Source organism: Protopterus annectens, chromosome 12.part0 (assembly GCF_019279795.1).
Source record: "Protopterus annectens isolate FY-2018-M chromosome 12.part0, PAN1.0, whole genome shotgun sequence".
In the NCBI taxonomy this organism is placed as follows: domain Eukaryota; kingdom Metazoa; phylum Chordata; order Ceratodontiformes; family Protopteridae; genus Protopterus; species Protopterus annectens.
The window spans coordinates 1,044,198,065-1,044,222,090 of NC_056746.1; the positions used below are offsets into that span (position 1 = coordinate 1,044,198,065).

Sequence of the window (24,026 nt, forward strand, 5' to 3'; positions counted from 1 at the left end):
ATGTGCAGTTGTTCATGTGTCCTACAAAAGGAAACCTGCTGTCCCTTTTAGTAGCCTGTTTCTCGCTGCAGCCCCCCCCACCCCCCACCCCAGTTCAGTCTTAGGTCACCCCATAAACAGACAGGAAAAAGTTCCAGACCCTTAGCAGTTCACTGTAACAGACTTACCACACTTGGAGCATGCCAAAGGTGTGTGTTTTGTGTGTGTGTGTGTGTGTGTGTGTGTGTGTGTGTGTGTGTGTGTGTGTGTGTGTGTGTGTGTGTGTGTGTGCTCACGTGCAACAATGGACACCTAGCTCTCAGCACTTTGGCACACAGTTTTGTCCCACACACAGCTTCAGATGGCTGCTCTCCCTGTTTCACATGGGGCTGTCAACAAGCATACATACCCTTGTTACTCCCAAACAGAAAAGGCATTCCTGAGGCATTCAGACTCACTCAGCTTAGTGGCTATAGTAACAAGTGTAACTGAAATTATACCCAGATGCTTGATTACTACCTGAACAAAAAATGTCCTAACATATACCACTAGGCCCCCAAAACTCCAGCATTTCAGTCACTGGCTAGACAAAATGTCACTGCATTTATTATTATTATTAAAATAACCAACTGCCAAAACAGCAAAATCCACAACACATGAAAAAAGCCAGCTCATTAACTTACAGGGAATATACCAATCCTCTTATACCTGCGGCTATCTAGGGTGAATACAGTTCCACTTGGCATAACAACAGTGTAACATTATTATGTTGCTGCTATTGCTACTTTCAATTAATTGGATAAGACACGCCAGCCATATATGCCTGACTTCAGAGGCAGATTAAGAGATCTCATCTTGATAACAGTCATGTTCATAACAAAAAAAATCATGCAAAGAGGGACATGCATTCACGCTTACAGCTACAGGATATTCAGTAAATGAAATTAGCAACAATTCATTAATTACATTCATTAAAACTGCAGTAACATGGAAAAATAAAAGCCAATAGCATTATTCAGAAACAGAATCTTGCTAAGAAGTCTGTAATATGAAACTAAAACAAATACAGAAAGTTTTTTTTTTTTACTAAGGCTGAAAAGATGGAAGACAGAATGACTCTTCATCACAAGGGCAATTTCTTTCGGGTACTAGGCACCACACAGAAACTCATATAATCACTCTGAAACATATGAAGATAAATACTGCCTCTGGATCAAGTGCACAGATGCTCTGTCACATGAGGCCATCAGAGGTGAGCCAGTAGAAAAAAAATCGGGGGCTTCTTACTTGAGTGTAGCTGTAAATAGGTGCACCCTGGACAAAGCCTAACAGTCTCTTTTCAAATGTTTTTCACGTCATCATTCAACCCAAGGACAAAGTGCAAAACATGAACATCAAGTTTGTTATTCGAAGCAAATTAAAACCAGATGCTCAGCTGTTCCAAAAAATTGATTTTACCGCTGGGGCTTTAATCTCATATAATAAGTGTACACAGCTGTGCCACACACACCCATCATCTCTTTTAAATTAATCCCTAAGTTTCTCCTAACAATGTGAGAGCAAAATCCCAAGCTGCTCATTTGTTTACTGTCCTTATTCTTATCACATGAATAAAAAGCTCTGGGTTTACAAAATAGTAACATCTTCTTTTAAATATCTGCCAGCATTGCAGACAAAAAAAACGTAAAATATTGAAACAGAGATATGCATATAGTTCATATTTGTGCTCTCACTCTCTGCTTTCCTATTTCTATATTTTTATGACTAAAACTAGAGATAGGTGGTTCATATAATTTTAATATTCACTATTAACTATCGCTATCCTAATTTCACAAAACTTTGCTGGTAGCATCACTTAGTTACATGGTAAAGACAAAACAAAAAAATTATGTTTTATGTTTTTTTTTTTTTTGGAATAGATAGAAGGCCCAAAAAGTATCAAACCTTTTGTCTTCTGCATCTTTCCTACAGTTGCTTGAGATGAAATTGCTTGAGTATAAGTAGCATGTGAGAAAAAAGACAAAAAGCATAAAGACAATCTCCCTTCTTCAAGTTGGTATATATATGTTCAGGGGGTGTTGGTGGTTTGCTCTTCATACATTAGGGGGTACAGGGGGAACCCTCCCTGCAAAAAACAATTGCAATTAATTTTTCGCCTTTCTTTATTTTGGACTTTTTTTTCCTTTCAGACCATCGGTTTTCAGGAAGTCTGCATTTCAATGTAGAACTGACTTCTGCAGGTAGCAAGTTTTATTCTAGTAAATTGGCACTTTGTTTACAAACTTTTCTCAAGGTTCTTAACAGGCAGTCAAGAAACCTTGTTTTCAGTGATTGCTAAGTCTCACACTTGTAGCTCCTCAACTTATTTGTGACCTCCAAGATAAAGTTAAATAAAGAAGTCTAGATTTAATGTGAATGTTTCCAACACATACAAGACCAGAGGATACGTTTTGGACTCCAAATGGAAGTGGTACCATTAATGCAACAGTACCCGAAAAATGCACATAACATAAGGAAGAATACCAATGCAGCATGTGTGAGTGTGCAGTTGCTCTTGTCAGTGCCTTGATGTCTTCTACTACGTCTTCTTGACCCCAGACACCTTGAAATACATTTGTTTAACCCTCAAAGCATTTAACTGCTCACTCAAGTTCATAAACCATCACATCACCAACAGTCAATAGGAAAGGTGCTTTCATGGAAAGTCACACCACCCACAAATTCAAGCTATATTTTAGCAGAAGCAGCAAGAACTCTGCACAGTGTATCGCAATATAGGGGTATACTGCTCCCACATCCCACTTGGTTTACTACTTTCCTTCTGAGTTCACAGCAATTTAGAGAAATAGCAAAAAGCAGAAAGAAAAAAGCACCCATCCTCTAAGAGTAATCTATTTATTTATTGCTCTTGTTTACTGGGAAATTCCAACTGGGCACAGGATTCACTTTCAACAGAGACCCTGGAAGAAAGCCCTGAACCTACCAACAGCAGTAATAAACAGATTATACTAACCTTTGAAAGGCCATAACAGCCTTTCTTTACTTTTTAAAGGCCGGAGAACTTATACTTTAGATGTGATAAAATACAGAGAAAACCATATTGTTGCTATTTTAAACAGAAATCAAAATGTCTTACAAGTGATATAGACATGAGAAAGCTAGACCTGACAAATACACTATACATCAAGCTACATGCACTGTTTCAAAATGCATAAGTTACTACCAGGTTTTGGAAAACACAAATCCAAGCATATTAGCTCAAGATAAGAAAATATAAGCAAAGTAATGTCTAGCATCTGAAGGGAACCATCATATGCCATACATTTGAATGAAAACCATGTGTGTGTGTGTGTGTGTGTGTGTGTGTGTGTGTGTGTGTGTGTGTGTGTGTGTGTGTGTGTGTTGGAGGCAAATGGACAACATCAAATCCTTTATATTAGCCACTACGTATTAAACATGGAATACTAAACAAACTGAGTAGTTCACACCATATTATCTATGATTACTAGCTATGTTTTTGGTTTTGAAACTACCATGAATTTCAAATAACCCAGTGAGTGACACATTATCTACAATTACTAGCTACGTTTTTGGTTTTGAAACTACCATGAATTTCAAATAACCCCAGTGAGTGAAACATAAATATGTTTATTTAACTTTTATTAGTTAGGATAACTGTAAATCAATCTCATGTGACACTAAACATACATACCCCTGCTAATAAAAAAGCATTTTAAGAATAACAAAACTAGCATACTCCTGAAATATAGCCATAAAGAAATACTTTAATTCTCCTGAGGGAGAACACAGCACTTAACCCACATCATGTTTCCTACATCACCACACAACAATGTGTGTGTGTCCCTAATACATGTGATATACTGACATACTTCCATATTAAACTTTCTTTAAATTAAGATGTCATGCAGCATGCCAGAAAAACCCAAGTGGTCTTTAAGAAGATGAACTTGTTGGCAATATGAAAGCAGTGATTATTACTACAGTCTGGTTTTCCATGCTCCATTAAAGCTGAAAAGACATTTAGAGTTATCTAAAGTCATGACAGATACAAAACCTTATTGGGCACACTACAGCACTGGCCCATTTGATCCATTCCTTCAGTCAGCTCTTTACTACAGTACCAGCCTGCAAATATACCCTTCATATCAGCTGGCAGCAATTCTCTCATCCCTTTTTATACTTTACATACATTTTATTATTATCTATTACAATGGAGATCAGCCATATCTGTGACTATCATTCTACAGTTTCTGTACTGTGTAGCAAATTAAAGTCTTGTACAAAAACAAGTTGCTTTTATGTTTAGTTATTGTTACTTTCTCCCCAATGTGCTTACAGCAGGAACTGCAAAAGAACAACTAAAGATCTGATAATTTAAAACATAATTTTAGTTATTAGCAAAAATCTGCATTCACCCTAATATTTATATATTTAATGTGTTAATTAGGTAGGTTGATGGGCCAGATTGCTCCTTTTCAACCATGCAAATATTGCATAAACAATATGCAAATATATTAAATTATTTTGCTAACAGTATTTAAAAACATAGTTGAATTCCACAATTCAGGCTATGCTAGAATATGCTTTCTTGAGTATCTTTTGTATATTCTGTTCATAGTTCTAGCTAGGAATGGCCAACTTTATCAGTTCTATATGCCTTCCCTAATGTGCCATCAACCCTCTGCAAATAAAACTGTTTTTAAAAAAACTATTCCTTATCAACCAATGGGCGGCCGCGCTGGTGCAGCAATTAGTGTTGCCGCCTCACAGCAAGAGGTTCTCCGGTTTGATTCTCAGCTGGGGTGCCTTCTGTGCAGAGTCTGCATGTCCTCCCTGTGGTCGCATGGGTTTCCTCTGGGTGCTCCGGTTTCCTCCCACATCCCAAAGATATGCTGTAGGTGGATTGGACACTCTAAATTGGCCTTAGGCGTGAGTGTGTGTGCCTTCTGTGGAAGGCTGGGCGCCGGGCTGGCAACTTGACACCGTAAAACTCCACTGCCAATCATGAGCGGACAGGTGATCCACTGTGGTGACCCCTAACCGGGAAAAGCCGACAGAAAAAGAAGACGATTCCTTATCAACCAATGATGGCACATTTAGATATTACCTCAGAGGATTACTTTCAAAACTCAAGGTCCAGAATGAAATATTTGCAAGGATGTTAAACATGATGTTATATGAGACAGATATAGTCACAGCATGAAAAAAGTGCCCCATCCCAATAAGTAATCACAGCAATATTGCACTTATATCATACATGCCATTTTCATACAGACAGATAAAAGACATTACCGCAGATTGTGTCTAAGTGCAGGGCCATACAGACTTTCAAAAACTACCATTTCATAAGCAAAAAAAAAAAATGTATAACACCCATTTGCATTTTCTCTATGTTTGACTTATTATACACACAACATTATGTTTTTTTTTTAGTAAAGGCATTATGTCAAGTAATTATACTTTGAAAGTAGTTATGAGAGAGAGTATAATATAGAAACCACAACTTATATGAATTCATTTCTGAACAAGGAGTTGTAACAGTAACAGTATACCTATAACTCCTTGTTATCACAAGTAAACCACTTGATATCCCAGTCTATGATTCCATTCAGGGAAAGGGAACTCACAAGAAAAAAAAAAAACAAGAGGACATTAAAATCTGGAAAAATAAATAAATACACGTACCATAACTGCATATACCTTTCAATGTTTTCAAATTACACTTATGGAAATTTACTGTAAAAAATGGTACTGAAAAACACTATACAATCAATTTATCTAGAAACACAGAATAGGGCCAGGAAACAAAACTAAAAAACAAAAGGAAGTAACATTTCTAACTTTTCAAAATAAAGGGCAGGGTTCGACACCACACAATATGGGGTTCTTCAAACCTTTTGGTGACTAACATCCAATAGATAGTAAACATCATTATATAACAGAGACAGAGAACTACAAATGCACTTACAAACACACATATCACTGAACAATGAAACTTCTAGTAAGATGCTAAAACAGGAAGGCACACCTTCCAATCATTGATGACAACTGGCCCCTGTTTGCTGGGTTGTATGAATGAAATCTTAACAAGAGTCTTAATAGCAGTGGTACACCATGATGGCAGTTTAGAGAGAATCTTGTCGGGATAGGTGACCAAACTGGGATGGTGTCTAAACTAGCAATGTGGATGGGATCAAATATAAAGTGAGCAAGTATTCCCCAGAATTACAACATCTCAAAGAGGTGTGTGTGTGTGTGTGTGTGTGTGTGTGTGTGTGTGTGTGTGTGTGTGTGTGTGTGTGTGTGTGTGTGTGTGTGTGTGTCTGTCTGTATGTATGTGTGTGTGTGTGTTTTAAGTGTTTGCTTCTTTCTTCAAACTGGAGTAACAGTAACATGGTATGAACTAAGGGGGCCTTACCAAAAAACCTTTTCTGGTTTTGTGTACTTTGCAATTGGATTAATTTACTCTTACACTGACTGCTTGTTTTTAGGTATTACATGTACTTGAGCAAGTAATTAGGGAAATTCTTGTGATTAAAGAAGTGTAGCTTCAGTGGATGGTAATGAAAAAGCAATACTGAGAAAATATAGCTACAGAGCATTTGGTGTGTGTGCTTCAAAATAATATGTACATAAATTAAAGAATTGTAGCAGTTTTCAGGTGGGAGGAACTTCAATCTACCCAAATAGTTGAAGCAGTTTTCTTACAGAGATGTCTTCACTTAATTTATGTAACAGCATAATGGTCTTTTTGTCTTAGATATTCTAATTTGTCTTGTTATGCCTTCTTGACTTTAACAGTTGTAACATATAGACATACATTAGTGGGAATGTGTTCATGTGCACTCGTACGTGTGTGTGTGTGTGTGTGTGTGTGTGTGTGTGTGTGTGTGTGAGTGTGTGAGTGTCTGTGTGTGAATGTGTGAATATATATATGGAGAGAGAATGATAAACACACACGCGTGTGCGCAGGTTATATACGTTTGGTCGAAAGTCTATTTTTCTCAAACTTAAAAAAGCCAGCATGGGTGATAGAACATTAGCTGATTGCATATACTGGCTTTTTTTGTGCAAGACTGTGGTACAGTCAGGAGTGGGGTATAGGCTCTTTAAGCACTGTAGTGTGATCTTAGAGTTGGTACATATAATTAGCTTGGGGTGTACACATTGCTCCCCGTAAAAAAATAAATTTGGTTTTGTTTCTCGATAATTTCTATTAATTGTTTGACATTTCGTTTTTAAAAAATTCAGCGGTGTCAAATTTCCACACACACATACACACACACACACACATGAATTGTGGAGCTGACAGCAGGAGAGTTAAACAAAAATAAAACACTGCCATTATGTGAGTCAGGAGAAAATCATCAAGAGTCAGCAGAGAGAGAAAGGGGCCTTGAGGCTTCGCCTGCTGTACAATGGTGTAAGCAGACAGTATGAATTGACAAAAAGGCCACCCACATCTGTGAGTGACTGAGAAATTAGGACAGTCGAAGTTCAGATTCATTAGCCTTGGAATAGGCATTTTGAGGAAAACTACAGTATTTCAAAGTAGTCAGAAACAGAGCTAGGGAAACGCCAGTATACCAAGTTAGGGAGATGCTGGTAAACAACCAAAAAGACATCATCGTACAAATCTGCACTGTTTTTTTTTCTTCTTACAAGACTGAACCTGTAAGGAATAACATCGTGATGGTTATGAAACTTTATGCAAGTGAACATATAAATTACCCTTAGCAAGACTGAGAGATGCCAGTTAATTCTCTTGCAAGTGCAGTAGAGAGTCGATTAGCCAAACTAATTGAGACCAAGGGTAGTTATAACCAAACTCTACAGATAATAAAACATATAATTGAACCGGATAAGCTTCTAAAATCTTGGGGTTTTTTTCTACATGCAGGAATACATTTTTCAACCATTTAATGATTTCAGTGGACAAACAAAGAATATTTTTCATACACAAGCTGGCTATAAGCTCAAAAAACATGCTCAAGTGACTACATATAATGTTTACATATTCAGACTTTATGATTTTTCCTACCCAAAAACTTTAGGAGACTGGTTCGGTTTCAGATAATTGACGTTCGGATAATCGACTCTTTACTGTAAACAGTTTGAGTGCTGAGATCTGTAGTCCAAATCTTTAGTTTCACTTCCTGCAAAGCTAATTCCTTATTATATTATTATATAACTGCTATGTCATGATATGAGTTATCACACTGGTGGAGTGGTAAAACAGAATGCAAAATATTATATGTTAAGGAGAATGTATTTCCAGACTTTACATTACTATTTTTTTATTTTATTTATCTATTTATTTTTTTGCGCATAGTGCCCTTCCACAACAGAAAGCTAAATGAATTTTCACTTTTTCAAAGCAAATTGAAAGCTTGCCTCAAGTCAGTGAAGCAAAAACACATGCAGGTGTCTCATTATACAAAGCAGTACTGAGATAATCTGTACTTTCAGACTGGTTGCAAATGAAGAGAAGGACATTTTGCTCCTGAATATGTGAAAATAACACTGCCTGGAAACATAGGTTGCATCCACAATGTGACAACAAATAAAAACAACAATTCTCTTGTTATTGAAACGAAAGTATAAAAACTTACAGAGACAAAGCAGTTTAGTAATGAGTCTAAAGAATGCAAACCCAGAGGTTTGTTTTTGTGTATGATGAAGGAGCAATAGGAAATACCTGGAACTATACAAGTTCTTCAAAAACGCATATGGAACTTAGAACTGTCACGCATATCCCAATAAGCTGTAACACGGACTTAAGAGTTCGACATCATAGATGCTAGCTCAGCAAATTGTACTGTGAGACTAGGATACTGTACTGAGGTAATCAATTTTAAAGGCAGTCGTTACAACTCCAGTTCCAATAAACCTTTTCAGTTTCTTAAGTTATTAAAATCGTGACAAATTGTCTGTTTATTGATTATTTGCTTACTTACTTGCAGAATGAATTTTACTGAGTCTGGGGAAACCAGTGAAGCATTCAAGGCAGCTTTGAAGATGGGAAAAGTAACATATTAGGTTAATTAAAATGTAGTGAGACAGTGAGAGGCTGTGGTGATAGGACATATCTAAAAGAGGAATACTTTTCTAAGTGCAGGATTCTCTAGAATGGAGAAAGGACGACCAGAAATGTATGCATACTAGAACACATATTACTTTGGACAAGGTAATGCAGTGACATTCTCCATTGTTGAGAGAAACCTGCAGCCTCGCGGTATAAGTAATATCTTGTGCTGGGAAAGGGAGACCATATCAGAGAAGAGTTATTAGAAGCCCCTTCACTCAATGTATGTTAACTTCACTTGCGGGTAATGGGATGAAAGGGGAATAGTTTTAAGCATTCCGGAGACATTCTGCTGCACTGAGTTGATACATTTAGAGAGATGAACCACATCAAGTAACCAGTTAACAAATCAACATATTACATTCAAGTTCTTTGCTACTGAGCCATGTAAGATAAAAAACAAAGACGTGATTTGAGTTTGGAATTAACTAAAGAAATCTTGCTTGGTTTGCATAAACAAGTCAGCACAGCAAACTATCAAGCAGAGACAGACAAAAATGTTAATGTGAAGTCTAAAAATGTGTGTGAGCACATGCTGAATCAGAAAACTTTTATTAGAAAGACTCTAAAACCAGGGTCTAAAATGTTTCTAACAGTAAGTAAAATATTGCAATAATAACTTATGACAATCTAAGCTGAGTTGTAGAGTCAGTGAAAGATCATATACAACTGCACACAATGGAAAGGAAATGTTGGCCTTTGACATCTGTGGACCTTTAGCAAAGAAAGGAATAATAGTGCTAAAATTATATTAAAAACAGAATGTGCAGAATTTTCTTTTCCTAACATTCACAGCTCTCTAACCAAAGCGGGAGATGTGGTGTAGAAGCAAACACAGAATTCAAGTTTTTGAAACAGGGAAACAGTATACAGTATTGATTGAGGCTGAAAAAAGATATGAATGTTACATTTATTTACAAGATGCAGCAAACAGCAAAACAAGCTACAAAAGCATTTATATTTAATTTCAGGAACATATCACTGTATAACAAAACTATGTCATTAAACAATATCATGGATCATTATTCCAAAGTTTGAAAAGGCTGAAGGTGCACCTAAAAAAATCAACATGTACTTAAAGAACATACTTGGTAAGCCCAGGAAATGAAGTTGGCTTAGAAAGGTCAGATATACATTCTGAAAGGTGAAGACAAGACAATGAACTGATGCACAATCTGGTACAGCCTGTAAAAATGAATATGCTTCAGCAGACGTGAATCTAACCTACAGCAAACAACACAAGAAAGCTAAACCGAGAAGGGATTCCTGTTCAGGCAAAGAGAGAGAGAGAGAGAGAGAGAGCGATGAAGCAGCAGTAAACACCAAAATAATGTATATCCACTGTCAGAACCAGAGCCTTTACCTGAATGCAAAAATGCAAAACTCATACATCTGGTGTCCAACAAACTAAATGGATGCAAACTAATAAATCCATACTGGCATTGTTTGCATGTTAAACAAATAAGATCACATGACTGTCAACTAGCTGTCTGTAGAACTGAAGAACACACTAACAGATCAATCCATATACACATTATTGCAAAACAACACTCAATGATGTGCAGAACTGACTCTGGAATAGGGCAGATCAGTTGAATTCCTTCTACAGCTTTGGTTTCACCACAGCAAGACAACATATATGACAGGTGACAATGACGTTCATAGGTTATTACAAGGCAGTTGATCACGTAGATCATTCGTAGTCTTAGCCTTTCCAGAAGGGATTGTTGAGTGAGACTGGAGGCATACTCATGGTCACTCATCCATTTGTCTAGGCTGTGCCTGAAAAGGTCAAAGGACCTACTTTACTTAGTATGAAGGATGAGTGTATTTCAGTGGATGGGAATCCATTGAGTGAAGAATCTACCAGTCCACTATGCTCTGTTTATGTTTCAATGGAGGTTAAGGCCTTTTGTACATGTACAGTTATTAATGGGGTTCCTGGTTTTGAAAGCATGAAGGAGGTCACTCAAGGCATTATCATTTGAGGCCTTGTAGGCTAAGCAGTTGTCATTTCTTAGGAGTCTGCATGAGAAAGAAAACACAGACAGGTCTCTAAGACACTCTGTACAGATAATGGAATACAGGTCCTTTGTGTGTGTCTTTCAAGTTGGATCATTGGTCTGGACAGGCATATACTGAAAAGAGCACTGTAAATCAATTATGAGAATATTAATGAAGGAGTAAAGAAGTATAACAACATACCTGGGTCAGCAGGAAATACCCTTGATAATAAGTTGGGTTAAACAGAAGAACTTACTAAGGACTGTGGCTACATGGTGATTGAAGGAGAGTTTGTTGTCAACAGAAGTGCTCAGGTCTCTGGTGACAGCGTCTTTATTGTTAAACTGGATGTCTTGGCATTTAGCTTGAGACCGTGCCCCCAGAGGAGTTAATGGTGGCTCCAACTTTGCAATCATCACCAAACATAGTCTGCCACAGGGCTTTGCCATCACAGACGTATATGCCAAACAGGAGTGGCCCTACTACTAAGCCCTGGCAGCAAATAGAAAGCATCAGCTTCAAATTACTCGGGTTTAAATGTGAGGATTGGGTCACATAACTAGATTTTGTACTAGTAATGATAACACTGTTACACCTGTGAGAACTGTAACTAGTAAAAGGCATGCTACTGATGACACTCCGCCTACGAAATGTGATAAATTGTTTGTAACAGTAGCTGTAACAGTAGCTGAGTCAGCCTTTTGCTACTGTGCCACATTGCAAAGTTAATTACGTACAGTCACAGGGAGCTACAGGGAATCCTGAACTCAGGTAGTATTTATTTACTTATTTATTTTGGCATGTGTTTACCAGGAAAGTTCAACTGGGTCATGAGGTACCCATTTTCAGCGGAGGCCCAGGGGAGAAAAGCTCAAGATACATATGAAAAACTAGACAGACATAATAAAGTCATAGCATTCAAGCACAAAATTTGAAAAAATACACATTAGTTTGTTAGTGCAGTAATAATTACAAAGGCACAGTACATGTATGTAAAAAGAAGACCCTATTAAATGCAGTTCATGTAGTGTGCATTCATGGAGATAAGACACAATACCCCATTTCTCAAGTAGAAATACAAGCCATGTTTGGAAAGGTAGTTGACCCTGTTGCTGCAGTTCCCAATTGAGCAAATATGGAAAGCTTTTTCTCACTGTAAAAACTTGTGGAGGCAACAGGAAGAACTCAATCATTTTGACAGACTACCTTGTCATTATGAAGAGGAGAACCAGCAACAGAATATGCTTACAAATACACCTCCACTGAACCCTATAGATACGCCTCTGTCTGAGCTGGAAACCAGAAGTGAAAGCAACCAAAATATGCATTCATAAGAGTGCACAAATCCAACAAATATCAACAAACAGTGGTAGAAATGCCTACATGGGGAAAATGAGGATCTGCTTGCAGACAGAGGAAAAAGCTGCCTCATACACTCCAGAGACAGTAGAAGGAATGGAGTTACCCAGCAAAGCACTGCAGTGTGAAATGTTACAAAAGTATGAAGAAGAAGTAACCAGCAGATCAGAGGAGAAGGAATAGTTTTTTTTTTTTTTGGAAAGGGTGTATCACAAATAAATTAAGTTATGAAGTATGAAAAATGCATAACCAGAACCTGAGCAGTAATCTAAACTTTCTGGCAAGCTAAACCTGAAAGCCCCCAGACGGACAATTCTAAGCAGAGGTGAGAGTTGAGAAAGAGGAACTTATCAATAAGGACTTCACTAGGGTAGTAAAAGAGGACGAAACAGTACCTGGTCAGCACTCTAAACCCATTTCTGTTACTGTAAAACAGAAAAGCGAAGTAAGGGAAGATGCTGGGCAGTAGGTATCTGAAAGGAAGAAAAAATAAAAATGCAAGCAATTTTTATTTTCAGACATTGTTTGCAGAGAGAGAAAAACAGATAAAAGAATGTGACATATATCTAGGGGAAGAAGCAAAAAAAAAATAAAAAACTCCCTCATCTAGACTTTAAGAATCCTTTGAGTTCAAATATTGATCATGGAGTTGCCATTGCTATGCACATTGCTGGGTCACTGGTAAAATCCTGAAATGGGTTTCAATACGTAATGATTATGTTGGGCTACACAGCTAAGTTTCCTGAGGCTATTTCTCTAAGTAAGGTTAACAATAAATCTACAGTTAGGGAGTTAAAGTCTTATTGCTTTATTTCCACAGAAGAAGCACAAAAGGAACCATTCACTGACAAGGGGACTCCATTTATGACCTGAATATTTCCAGTGCTTTAACATCAAGAAATTAAAAGCATCAGTGTGCCACCCCCAGATAAAGAGGAGTAGCAAGCAATTTTTCTGCCCAGTGTCATCCTACTTCATCCTAATCTTGCCCACTAACACTTTATGCCCTGGGCAGCTGCTCTGTCCACCCACCCTAGCCATGACTCAGCATTGATAGATGGATTAAAACCCATGCAGATTAAAATATATTGATAAAAATGGCAAAAACTAGGACCACTTCATATCATGCCCTTAGAGAAATGTAATAAGCCTCAAAAGAGTTCAGTCATTTTGAGTTATCTATGGCAAGCACCTTAGTGCATTGTTAGATACTGCCAAACAAACCTGCGAAGAAAAGAAAACAACATTTATAGTTATAGAACATTACATAAAATTAATCAAATTTCAAAAAATAAATAAATTAATTATATCAACTTACAAGACTGGTTGAAAGTAGTTATACACAGTGTACTGGAACATACTGAAAAGCGGTGTATAACAGAAATGCATGGACCAGGGAATTCATAGCCGAAGATCATGAATTAGCCTGTGTCCCCTCCACAAAAAATGCATTTTCAACTAAGTGGCAAGGTCCATTTGAATTAGTAGAAACATTATATCGTGTAAGCTACAGGGTTAGATGGATTAGTAAGAAAGACTAGAAAAGTTTTTTTTTTTTTTAATTTGTTTACCGGGAAAGTCTGACTTGGAATTAAACTAATGTTCAGCAGAGGCCCGGGGGAAATGCACCATATCAACACTCTGAAACCATAGAAAGAGAAGACCTCTGCAGTTAGCTTAATGGCAGAAAATGGTAGTTTTGATAAAAAAAAAAAGATAACTGAGTGGCACATTACCTAAGTCACAGAAACAAGAGATAAGCGAGTTTCTGTTAAGAAACAAGGAAGCATTTCCAAAACTACCTTGCAGAACAAATCCAATTCAACACCACACTGAGAAAAGGTTAACTTCAAAGCTTGCAAAATACTAGATTCCTGTAGTAACGTGGTGCAAGAGAAAGTGATTAAGATGGAGGTAACACATAAGTCAAAAAGTGAATGAAGCAGCCATATAGCATTCATCTTGAAGCCTGACGAAAAGCAAGCTGAATGGCATTTCAAAATTCGAGATACCAAGTTGCTAAGGATATATTAAACTAACACAAAAGTTGTGGAAGGTGAGATTCTGGACTACATTTGACCTAAAGGGTTGACAAATTCCTCTAACAGAAAAAAAAAATAGGAAAAAGTTGGCCTTTAAAACACAAAACAGCTTACTCCAGTATACTGCCTTTCATTTTAAGTTACGCAGTCCCCCTGTGACTTTTCACAGATTAATGGACAAGAGTCCTAAATCCCCATATTTAACATGCTGTCAGTTACCTAAATGTCATAATGCACTCTAAAGAAAGGGATTGTTATCTAGCTAAGTCACAGGCTGTATAAGAGTCCCTGAGACAAGCTGGGTTAAATGTTAATGCCTCAAACAGCAAGTCAGGCATAGCAGAGGTAAAACATTTACAGTATGTTACAGGCAGGATAACTGTTATGCCCCAGGATGGAAGAAAATTTAGAAGTAATGAGAAAGTGGCTTTCCCAGGCAATAAGAGGCAAATGAGGGCACTCTTGTGGTTAGCTGGGTATGGGTATTACTGAAAGTTTGTACTCCGTTTTGCTTCAATAGCATGCCCTCTTACAGATCTGACAAAAGGGAAGCTACCATTTAAAGTAAAGTGGACACTACATGCAGATGGTGTTTTTAAGCAGTTAAAGGGAAATACTGTGTTCACAGCCTGTCTTAGCATCTCCAGATTTTAATAAACCTTTTATAGTTACATTGATGAATTACAGGTAGTCATAGGGGCAGCACTATTGAGGCCTCTAATGGAGAAGCACACCCTACATGTTTTCAGAGTCATGAGGTTAAAAAGGCAGAAACCAAACATTCCACTAATGAGAAGGAATGTTTGGCAATCAAGTGGGTACTCTCTTCACTTAAATATTAGCACCTTGACCAGAAGTTCACATTAGTGACATGGCAGCAAGATGGAATAATCAGGGGAAAAACAATGCATATATTCTACTTGTATTCAATAAACACGTTACTTAATAGACAGGTACATATATATATATATATATATATATATATATATATGATACAGGTAAATAAAACACACACACACACACACACACACACACACACACACACACACACACACACACACACAAAGGGGTTCATGTCACTGTTGAACAGTCAGTTTACAAAGTGCAGTGTTGTGAAATTACATCAAGTGCATTTTTGATTGCGTGCACTTATGTTTGAGTAGTATACATGTCCAAAGGAGGAAGACCAGTTCTGGAAAGTGAATGTGTGGCTTGGATTCCAAAGACAAAAGTTTTGGATATATTGAAAATATAAGCATTAGGGGGTTAAAGTGCTTATGTGCGAGTGGTCTTCACATGTATGGGCAGGAATATGCACTTCCACTGGAAGGCATTGCAAGCCTTCACATCAGCTACCAATAGAGGGACTACACTCCAAAACTGGCATGTCTCCAATATGGCTGAATCACAAACAGCCTAAGTCAGTGAGTGGCAGAGACCAAATGGTTTACAAAAACATGGAATCCATAAATAAAAATCACAAACATTCCAGAATCTGGCAGGAAAAAAAAAGTTTATTTATACACCATTGATGGGCAACCACTAAAGGTTGACAAAACAGTAAAAGACCTTGTAGTCATTGTATACGACATTTTATCTGATAACATGATGACATTGGGTGGCACAGTGGTGCAGCGGTTAACGTTGTCACCTCACAGCAAAAGGTTCTCCGGTTCGATTCTCGGCTGGGGTGCCTTCTGTGTGGAGTTTGCATGTTCTCCCTGTGTTCGCGTGGGTTTCCTCCGGGTACTCTGGTTTCCTCCCACATTCCAAAGACATGCATCTGGAGCATTTCTCCCCGGGCCTCCACTGAAAACAGGCTCTGTGGACCCTAGTCAGACTTTCCCGGTCAACAAATGATAAATAAATAAAATAAAATAAAAAAAAACATATAGCCACCACCATCCACAAAGAATATGAAGTTGTCCACTAGATCCTCTTCAGGGTTGACAAGCACATCAGAGAAGTAACAGTCCCCATTTTACACAGTTCTTGTCAAATCAGTTCTAGAATATTGTAGACTGCTCTATAACCCGTCCACACTTCACTGAGTGAAACTGGCGAAGGTACAAAGAGAATCAAAGGGCCTCAAGAGCTGTTTTAAGCCAAAAGACTACAGTAACGCCTTATCTTTGTACTGCCTTCTTAGGGGAGACTTTAGCCTGATGTGCAAAGCATTAAATATATATTATAATCTGAAACCTTTTACTTAGAATAACCCCCAGTGACTTGAATCCTAGAGATATGTCAACAAAAATGAATGTTAACCGTACCTTGAAATATAACAACTTCATATCCCAAAGACATTCACACCTATACAATACCCCAATTAAATTCAGTCCATCAAATCATACCTTTAAGAAGGAGTTTGATGACCATATGAGGGTCCACAAGTTCTGGCATAACATTCAGGACATCAAACTCCTTGATGGCCAATAGCCATGAGCTTGTTCACTAAACTTGTGGACCTACTGCTTTTACTAAACATGTCTACAAGAAGCATATGGGAGCCATAGCAATCATAACGAGGTACAGATTACAGACATTATTTACACTAAACATTCCTCGAAAAGAGTTCAAATATCTGAGAAACAAGCCTAATTTCCAGAAATCCCCAAGTCAAAATGCAATAAAAAAAGTAACAAAACTGCATGTGTATACCATATAAATACAGTCAATATACTTTGAGCCTAAGAGGCATTACTTCAAAACGATGTTTATCAACAGATGAGTGTTTTATCAGTAACACAGCAGATCTAATTAGTGTACATGCTGAAATTGAGAATGAGCTATATGTTCCTGACACTCACTTCTTCTGTGTTTCTTTTACACCTCTATCGTCATAACCATTGACCAATGCTGCTCCCTGTACAGTACTTGATTACATATAATATACATGCAAAAAATATTTGTACACTGACTTGTATTTTGTAAGTGTAACTGCGATGGCTAGTAAATGTGGACATTTTCTAGGCAGTTAATGTATGCCATAAGCTATACAGATGCAGAAAGGTTTCTTTTTCAATGTCACATACTATCAAAGAACAAGGTAAAAAAAAACATATAGACAGACAGATACAAAGACAGATAGGTATAGACAGACATACAGCTTAGCAAACTAAAAGTAGGACTATCAAATATACTGGCAACTTAGTCAAGTGAAGGGCCTTCTGATTTCAAATGAAATGTTAACCACTGAAAGTTTATGTGAACTGTAGCTAGCTAAAGTCCCAGTTATTCTCTTTTCCTTAAACCTGGAACATGTTGACTAATAGATGTGATTATGAAAGGGTTACTAAAACACAGCTGTATGTGCACTCCTAATATCTAAAGCTGTGCGGGAGAAGCTCTCTGACATCTGTATTAACCTTTGGCTGTGCACCAGTGAAGCCCTGTAGTGAGATGGAATGTACAGCCTCCCATTCCAAAGTTTTAACACAAGCCAGGTTACAGCTGTGAGTGCCTGCGGCAGCCCATACTCACTTTATGAAGTACTCCCAAAAGGGCATTTTTAACTGCTCCAGGATCATTTTTCTAATACCATGCAGTGTGAATGTCTTTCATTAAAAGGCAAGTGGGTGGTGGTGTATATGTGCCAGATACATGTCAGTAGGTACAGCCATCTTGTTTCTATGGATGAAATATGTCATACAGTTCTTCTTTCTGCCTAGTTTCCACAGATTACATATATTCAAGGATGGATTCTAAAATCATTAGACAAATGTTAGTCTAAATATATATTACGAGCACCATAAATTACTATAAAATTGATATTGACCAAATGGAAACACTCTGTTGTTCATTAGAGTACGTAAAGTCTTAAGATATCATTTGTGAGTGCATTTTTGCCTTTATGTAACTAAAGACTATACCTTCTTTTAAAAGCAAGTGACATACAAATAGCAGTATCTTTAATGTGCCATCAAACACCCTCTTTGTAACTTTGTTTTTACTTTGCATGCTTTTCTGACGCTGTGGGCATGACTTACACAGAATAATCCTTGGTGCAGGTGTGCAACATTTTTTTATATCTAAGCATCTTATTATACAACTCCCACAAGCCATTTTTTTCCTGGATGAAAGGAATAAGGCTATAAGATGAAAGGTGTCAATATAGACGAAGAATGCTATTATGAATTTTAAACCAGCCCTGGCATGCACTGTTGACAGGGGAACAAAACACTTCAGATAAACTTGCCAAAGCTACTTAGGTTGCAATAATTCCACCTGTCCGTGAAAAATAAAATGTTGGATTTGCTCTGCTGGACTTTTACTGTTCCCTACTGCTTATAGTATGCATGAAGGATTCCAGCATGGAAACAGAACTTTGTTGAAAGCTGGTTTGCTTAAAAGTTTATGACCTTCAATGAAATCTGAAACCACGGCTAACAAGCCATTATGGAGTATTTGCCAGCTCAGATGTAGAAGCTTTCTTGTTTTGTTTCATTTTAACGCACTGTTACGAAAGTCAAATGTTTTCTACAGTATGTCCACCATTTAATAGATTTTTTTCTATTGGGACGTTTACTAGCTTCCTTTTGCTTGTTGTTAAATAACAGACTTCTCTTCCAGGTATTGTGAGCAAAGTCTGCAAAACTCAAAATATATTTTACCCAGTGCTATGATGTTGTGTACAACGTAGCTTCCCTAATTACATATAAATACTAAATATACCCTAGTTACTGTCTGAAAAGCATCATTGTGATTTTTGCTAGAATTCGGAGACACCCAATCTGTACACATTGTGGTTTTACAGTCACACGTGACAGATACTTAAAATAAAGCCTGAAGATCAGATATATAATTACATCATTTAAAAATAGTTTTCCTGCTGCATCGTTTTACTTAAAAACATTCAGCTTGTATAATTCAAAGCATGTCAAGAAGTACAAAAGAATCTCAATATACTGTTTTTCTGTGATATTCAGTATAATAAATAGATTCACAGTTCTCACACATTAATGAAGTCATAGTATTAAGGTGCACTGATGAAAAGAACTTCAACCAAGTGTACACTTACTCATATATGACCACTTTAGCTATGTTAGTTAGTTAAGTTGAGTACTCTGATAACGGCTGGAGAGAGTTCTCCACTGGCCATCCAAACATGCAATGCAGTTACAGCACTAAATGCAGTTGCAGTTCCACATGAAATGTTTTAGCAGCTTTTCTAGAGAAAAAATGTGCATCCACGCACGCACAGGACAAAGAGAGAGGCCTCGCATATCTCTGCTGCAGTCCAGAAAACATTACAGTTTACTATTTAACTTTATTCCATTGTAATAATAACAAATTAAACCATGGCCACAAAAAACTCCATGGCTGACAAATATATTTCTTTACCAAGACCTGAAATTCCTGCTAACTCTACTCCAAAAAAAAAAAAGAGTAACTCTTTTGAAGTACATTCGTTGGTTTCAGTTTAAATGTGGGCATTTACGGCATTGTCCTTACACTAGGATGGAGAACCACACACATTACTTTTGGGGTGAACCAAGATTCCAAGCCTATTTAAGTGGTTTGTTTAGCTGCACGTGTGGGGGACTTTATTACAGGACCAGCTGTTGTTCTCTATTGTGACTGCAGTTAGTATGGTGTACCGAACATGCCACTGTTCATCAACATGTTTCACACAGCCCTGGCCAACACATGGTTTTACCAGAATATAAAATAAAACACTTTCCAGTAAACGATTTCTAATACACTGTGCTGTGTTACAGTAAAGGGTTTTGCACTGAATAATATAAACACATGTGATACCCAGAGCTGTAGGAGGACCACCCCACCATCACTATGCACACACATGCAGCTGAACACAGTAACTACAAAGCATTCTTTGCTGCATCCAGAAGGCCTTGAATCACTTATACAACATTGTGGATCTGCAACCCTTATCAATGTAAATGCCAAAGAGGTGGGGGAGGGGGGACACCAGCCACAAACCATTTGAGTTGCTACATTACATCCATTTGCATATGATTTCCTTCCAACTCTTTGCCCTTGTATGGATTAAATTACTCATCCTTATATACCACCTTGGCTGGTAAATTAAGTATGAAGTGGCAGGCTGTAAGAAACCATTACTATGAACACTGAAGTTCATCATTTCAAATCCCATATATGGACAGCCTGTTGATGTAAACAATGACATACAAGTGGACACTGTAGGAATCAAATCTATTTCTCGCATCTTGCTCAACTTTCTACTCAGCTACAATCTCAGGCCCATAGCAACATCACTAGTTCAGCAGGCTGCACATCTGTGTCTATTGTGGAGATGGTATTTGAAGTTAGCATAATGTTGCATGTCTACACATATTTACTGCTGTAGAAATGTTGGCTTTTTGTGATGCAAGTCTCAGAGGGAAATAAACTATGACATTTTACTTTAGGAATCACCAGGATGTGCAGTGGCAAGCTCCTTCCTCGTGTGATGTTGGTCAACATTTTAATTACAATATCATACCTCATGTATCAAGAAGGAAATACTTACTTGAAAAAAGTTTTTCTTAAGAAGATTTTTGTTTACTTTGACCGAATAAAATAAAATGTTGAATAACATTTAAAAAAAGTCATGACCACCACATTTAGCAGACAGCCCAAACAGAATGCCAATCAAATCGGCAACATCCATACCTGCAAGAACTACAATGGTGAGTCCTACAAGTAAAATATCGCCAAATAAACCACGGTCACTGCTAACTGTTCTGATGCATCTCAGAAACTTCAGTCATATTTTACCTCCTGTTCTACCCCTAAAAAGGAGAGCTGAAGGGGAGTGAAAAGTGGTACTGAGTATTCTTGCTAGATTTCCCTCATTTACTAAAACTTTCATCTCTGACCAAAGCAGACTAATTCTAGATGGGCACCATCTACAATTCTCCTCCATGAGCTGTTCAGCAGCCCTTTTAAAATGATGTTTACAGTCAGTATATTTAGTGACAAATCAATTAAAATGCATTGGGAATTTGAATAATAAATTACCTACTTGTTTTCATTTGCCAATATAGTCAGTAAAGACAGTTGACTTAACCTGCAATTGGAAGTTTTCTTTCACTTTTTTACATCTGGGATAACCAAAGTACTAAAGGAATAGCTTCTTACACCAACTGAACAACTAGGTCTAGACAAGGCAGAACTGTAGTCTCTAGATATACAAGTTTGAAAACAGACACTTCCTCACTGCATCTTACAACATGTTTCAAACTTCACACATATTTACAAACCAGCTTGTTAATAATTTGCATATTATGCTGTCCATCATAACAATTACAAGTAAGTTATACAATGATTTTGAATGACACACAACAGATGGTGGTTTCACCCCAAACCAGCACAGTGCTACCCCCTTTACCACCCATGTGTTGAATTACTTCCAAGCCTGCATATTCAGATGTGATGACATCTGTATAAACAAATGTTGAAAAGAGTACACAAGACAAATTTTCTGAAAAACTATTGCTAGACGTGTCAATGGTGCTTTTGTTCTAACCACAGTTTAACTTCTGATGGAACCAAATACTATTTTTGGGCTCTGTGTGTCTTTTTCTAGACTTGTAGAATGCCAACAGCCTTAAAACCATAAAACACTTTTCAGCTTTAGAAACAGAATAGATAAGGTACACAATATGTTTCAGGATGAAAGACATCTGCATCATTAGGTCAAACCTCTTTGTTATCTGGTAAGACATTTCCTTATAGTAGGTGTACCTTAGAAAATATGCACTAAATTAATTGAAATGTTGTGAAGTCCACAAAGCTAGACAGCTAACATTGCAAGAAATAACTTGGATGCTAGAGTAATGTCATTGCTTTTGAGAATGATGGCATTGAATGTAACTCATGTGACTAGTGTGCTGATCACCACAAAGGCTCCTAAGGGAGCAAATCCAGAACAAAGGTAACGACTATTAGAAGATATTTAACTGAATGTAGAAATAAAATTACACAACATCAGTTTAGTACAAAAATAAACAAAAAAATAAAAACTACAAAGCTAGACGACTCTGATCCTTTTGGTGATATCCATGACTTGGGTCTCACCTGAGTCCCAATCTTGAATATCACAACTCCTTTAAAGTTTGAAATCTGTTTTTCTTTTTTCTAATAGGACTGTAATGTATGCGTACATGACTACATGAGCATGCTCATAAGCATACATACATAGTCTTTATGTGCTTATACTGACTGCCTGTTAACCTCTCCAATGTAGACTACAGTATTACAAGTAAGCTACAGTATTTAAGTTTTAGATCAACTTAAAAGGATATTCACTAGGTCTTTTACACCTTTGAACAACTTAAAACGACAAAAGATCGATATGTGGTAACGACAATACCTATCAAATCCTGTTTTTTTTTTAATGTGCACATATTATAAAAGTAACAGCAAACCAAATCTTACCTAGATTGACAAAACTCATGACCATGTCAGCATCATTGAGAAAATTACTGTCTTGCATGCTGGCCAGCGGGGGACCTTGCGTTGTGAAGAAGGGTTTGTAGGGATAAGAGTAACTTTCACCTTCTCCTTCCAGGGACATAGCATTATATAGATCCAGCATGAACATGGGGGCAGAATTATGTTTCCCGTGTAAGTGGGGTCTCGGGCGGTGGGGCAAGCCCAAAATGGAGAGTATCTCCCGCTGCATCTCTCGTCTTTCCTGGCTCCTCAGCCTTCTGTGGATGAAGCTGGAGTGGACTTCATTGTCCATTGTGAAGTCAGCTAAAATGAACCCTAGCAAGCTACAACCCCACACAGCTGACAATGCCAATGTACAAAGAATTAATATTCCCATTTCCACGTAGAGCAGATTCAAAGCTGAAATGACGCGAAATCCGAGAAAAAAAAGTATTAAAATTAAAGTTTGTCTAAATGTTTATTCCACGTCAGCTCTCAACAACCTTTTGTAAATCAAGGAAGCATCGTTTTATCACGAAAAAGCTTCCTCCCTCGGTGCACTCGGTGACCGCTCATGGAGCTGATCCCTTGAAACTCTTATCTGATGAGCTCTGCTGCTAAGACGGCATGCTTATCCTTGCAACCCGGCTCCTCAGGCGAAAGCCCTCTGATCTCCGTGCCAGCGTTCCCACGCGATGCCCAAACCAGACTGGCGACCGAACCAAGCGCAGAGGGTTCGAGCCTTGTGGGAGGAGCAGGAGCGCCTTCCTCCCTCCTTCCCTCTTTCCTGAACACAACAGAGACGCATCCACAGGTTGCTTACTTGATAGAATTTTTTACCAGATTATCTGCAACGAATGGAAGAGCTCGGCGTGTTTTATGTTTGTGGGGGTTGTGGGCGTTTGTGTTTGGGGATGCACTTCACTCATATGCTTTATATGCATATCTAACAGTGATCGTGATATACAGATGTGGGACACTCAATGACTGTGGGACACTGGACGCTACATGTTATGGGGGCCTCACCCTCGAGTATTGTTTTAAATATATATGCTCTCCCGGAAAGGTATGGTTTTTGCAACGCCCGGGTCTTTAAAATAATTTTCATACAAATCATGTTTGTTATTTTTGTGAGA

The 24,026-nt window shown here is 37.7% G+C and overlaps 1 protein-coding gene across 1 annotated transcript in view; it reads right to left on the reverse strand.

The window, feature by feature from the left end:
• Positions 1-23,658, reverse strand: part of BMP7 (bone morphogenetic protein 7) — a 706,587-nt gene extending 682,929 nt beyond the window's left edge. Inside the window, exon 1 of the mRNA XM_044090051.1 lies at positions 22,894-23,658. Within this exon, the coding sequence (XP_043945986.1) occupies positions 22,894-23,287 (394 nt within the window). The 5' untranslated portion in view covers positions 23,288-23,658. The remainder of the gene's footprint in view (positions 1-22,893) is intronic.
• Positions 23,659-24,026: the final 368 nt, after the last annotated feature.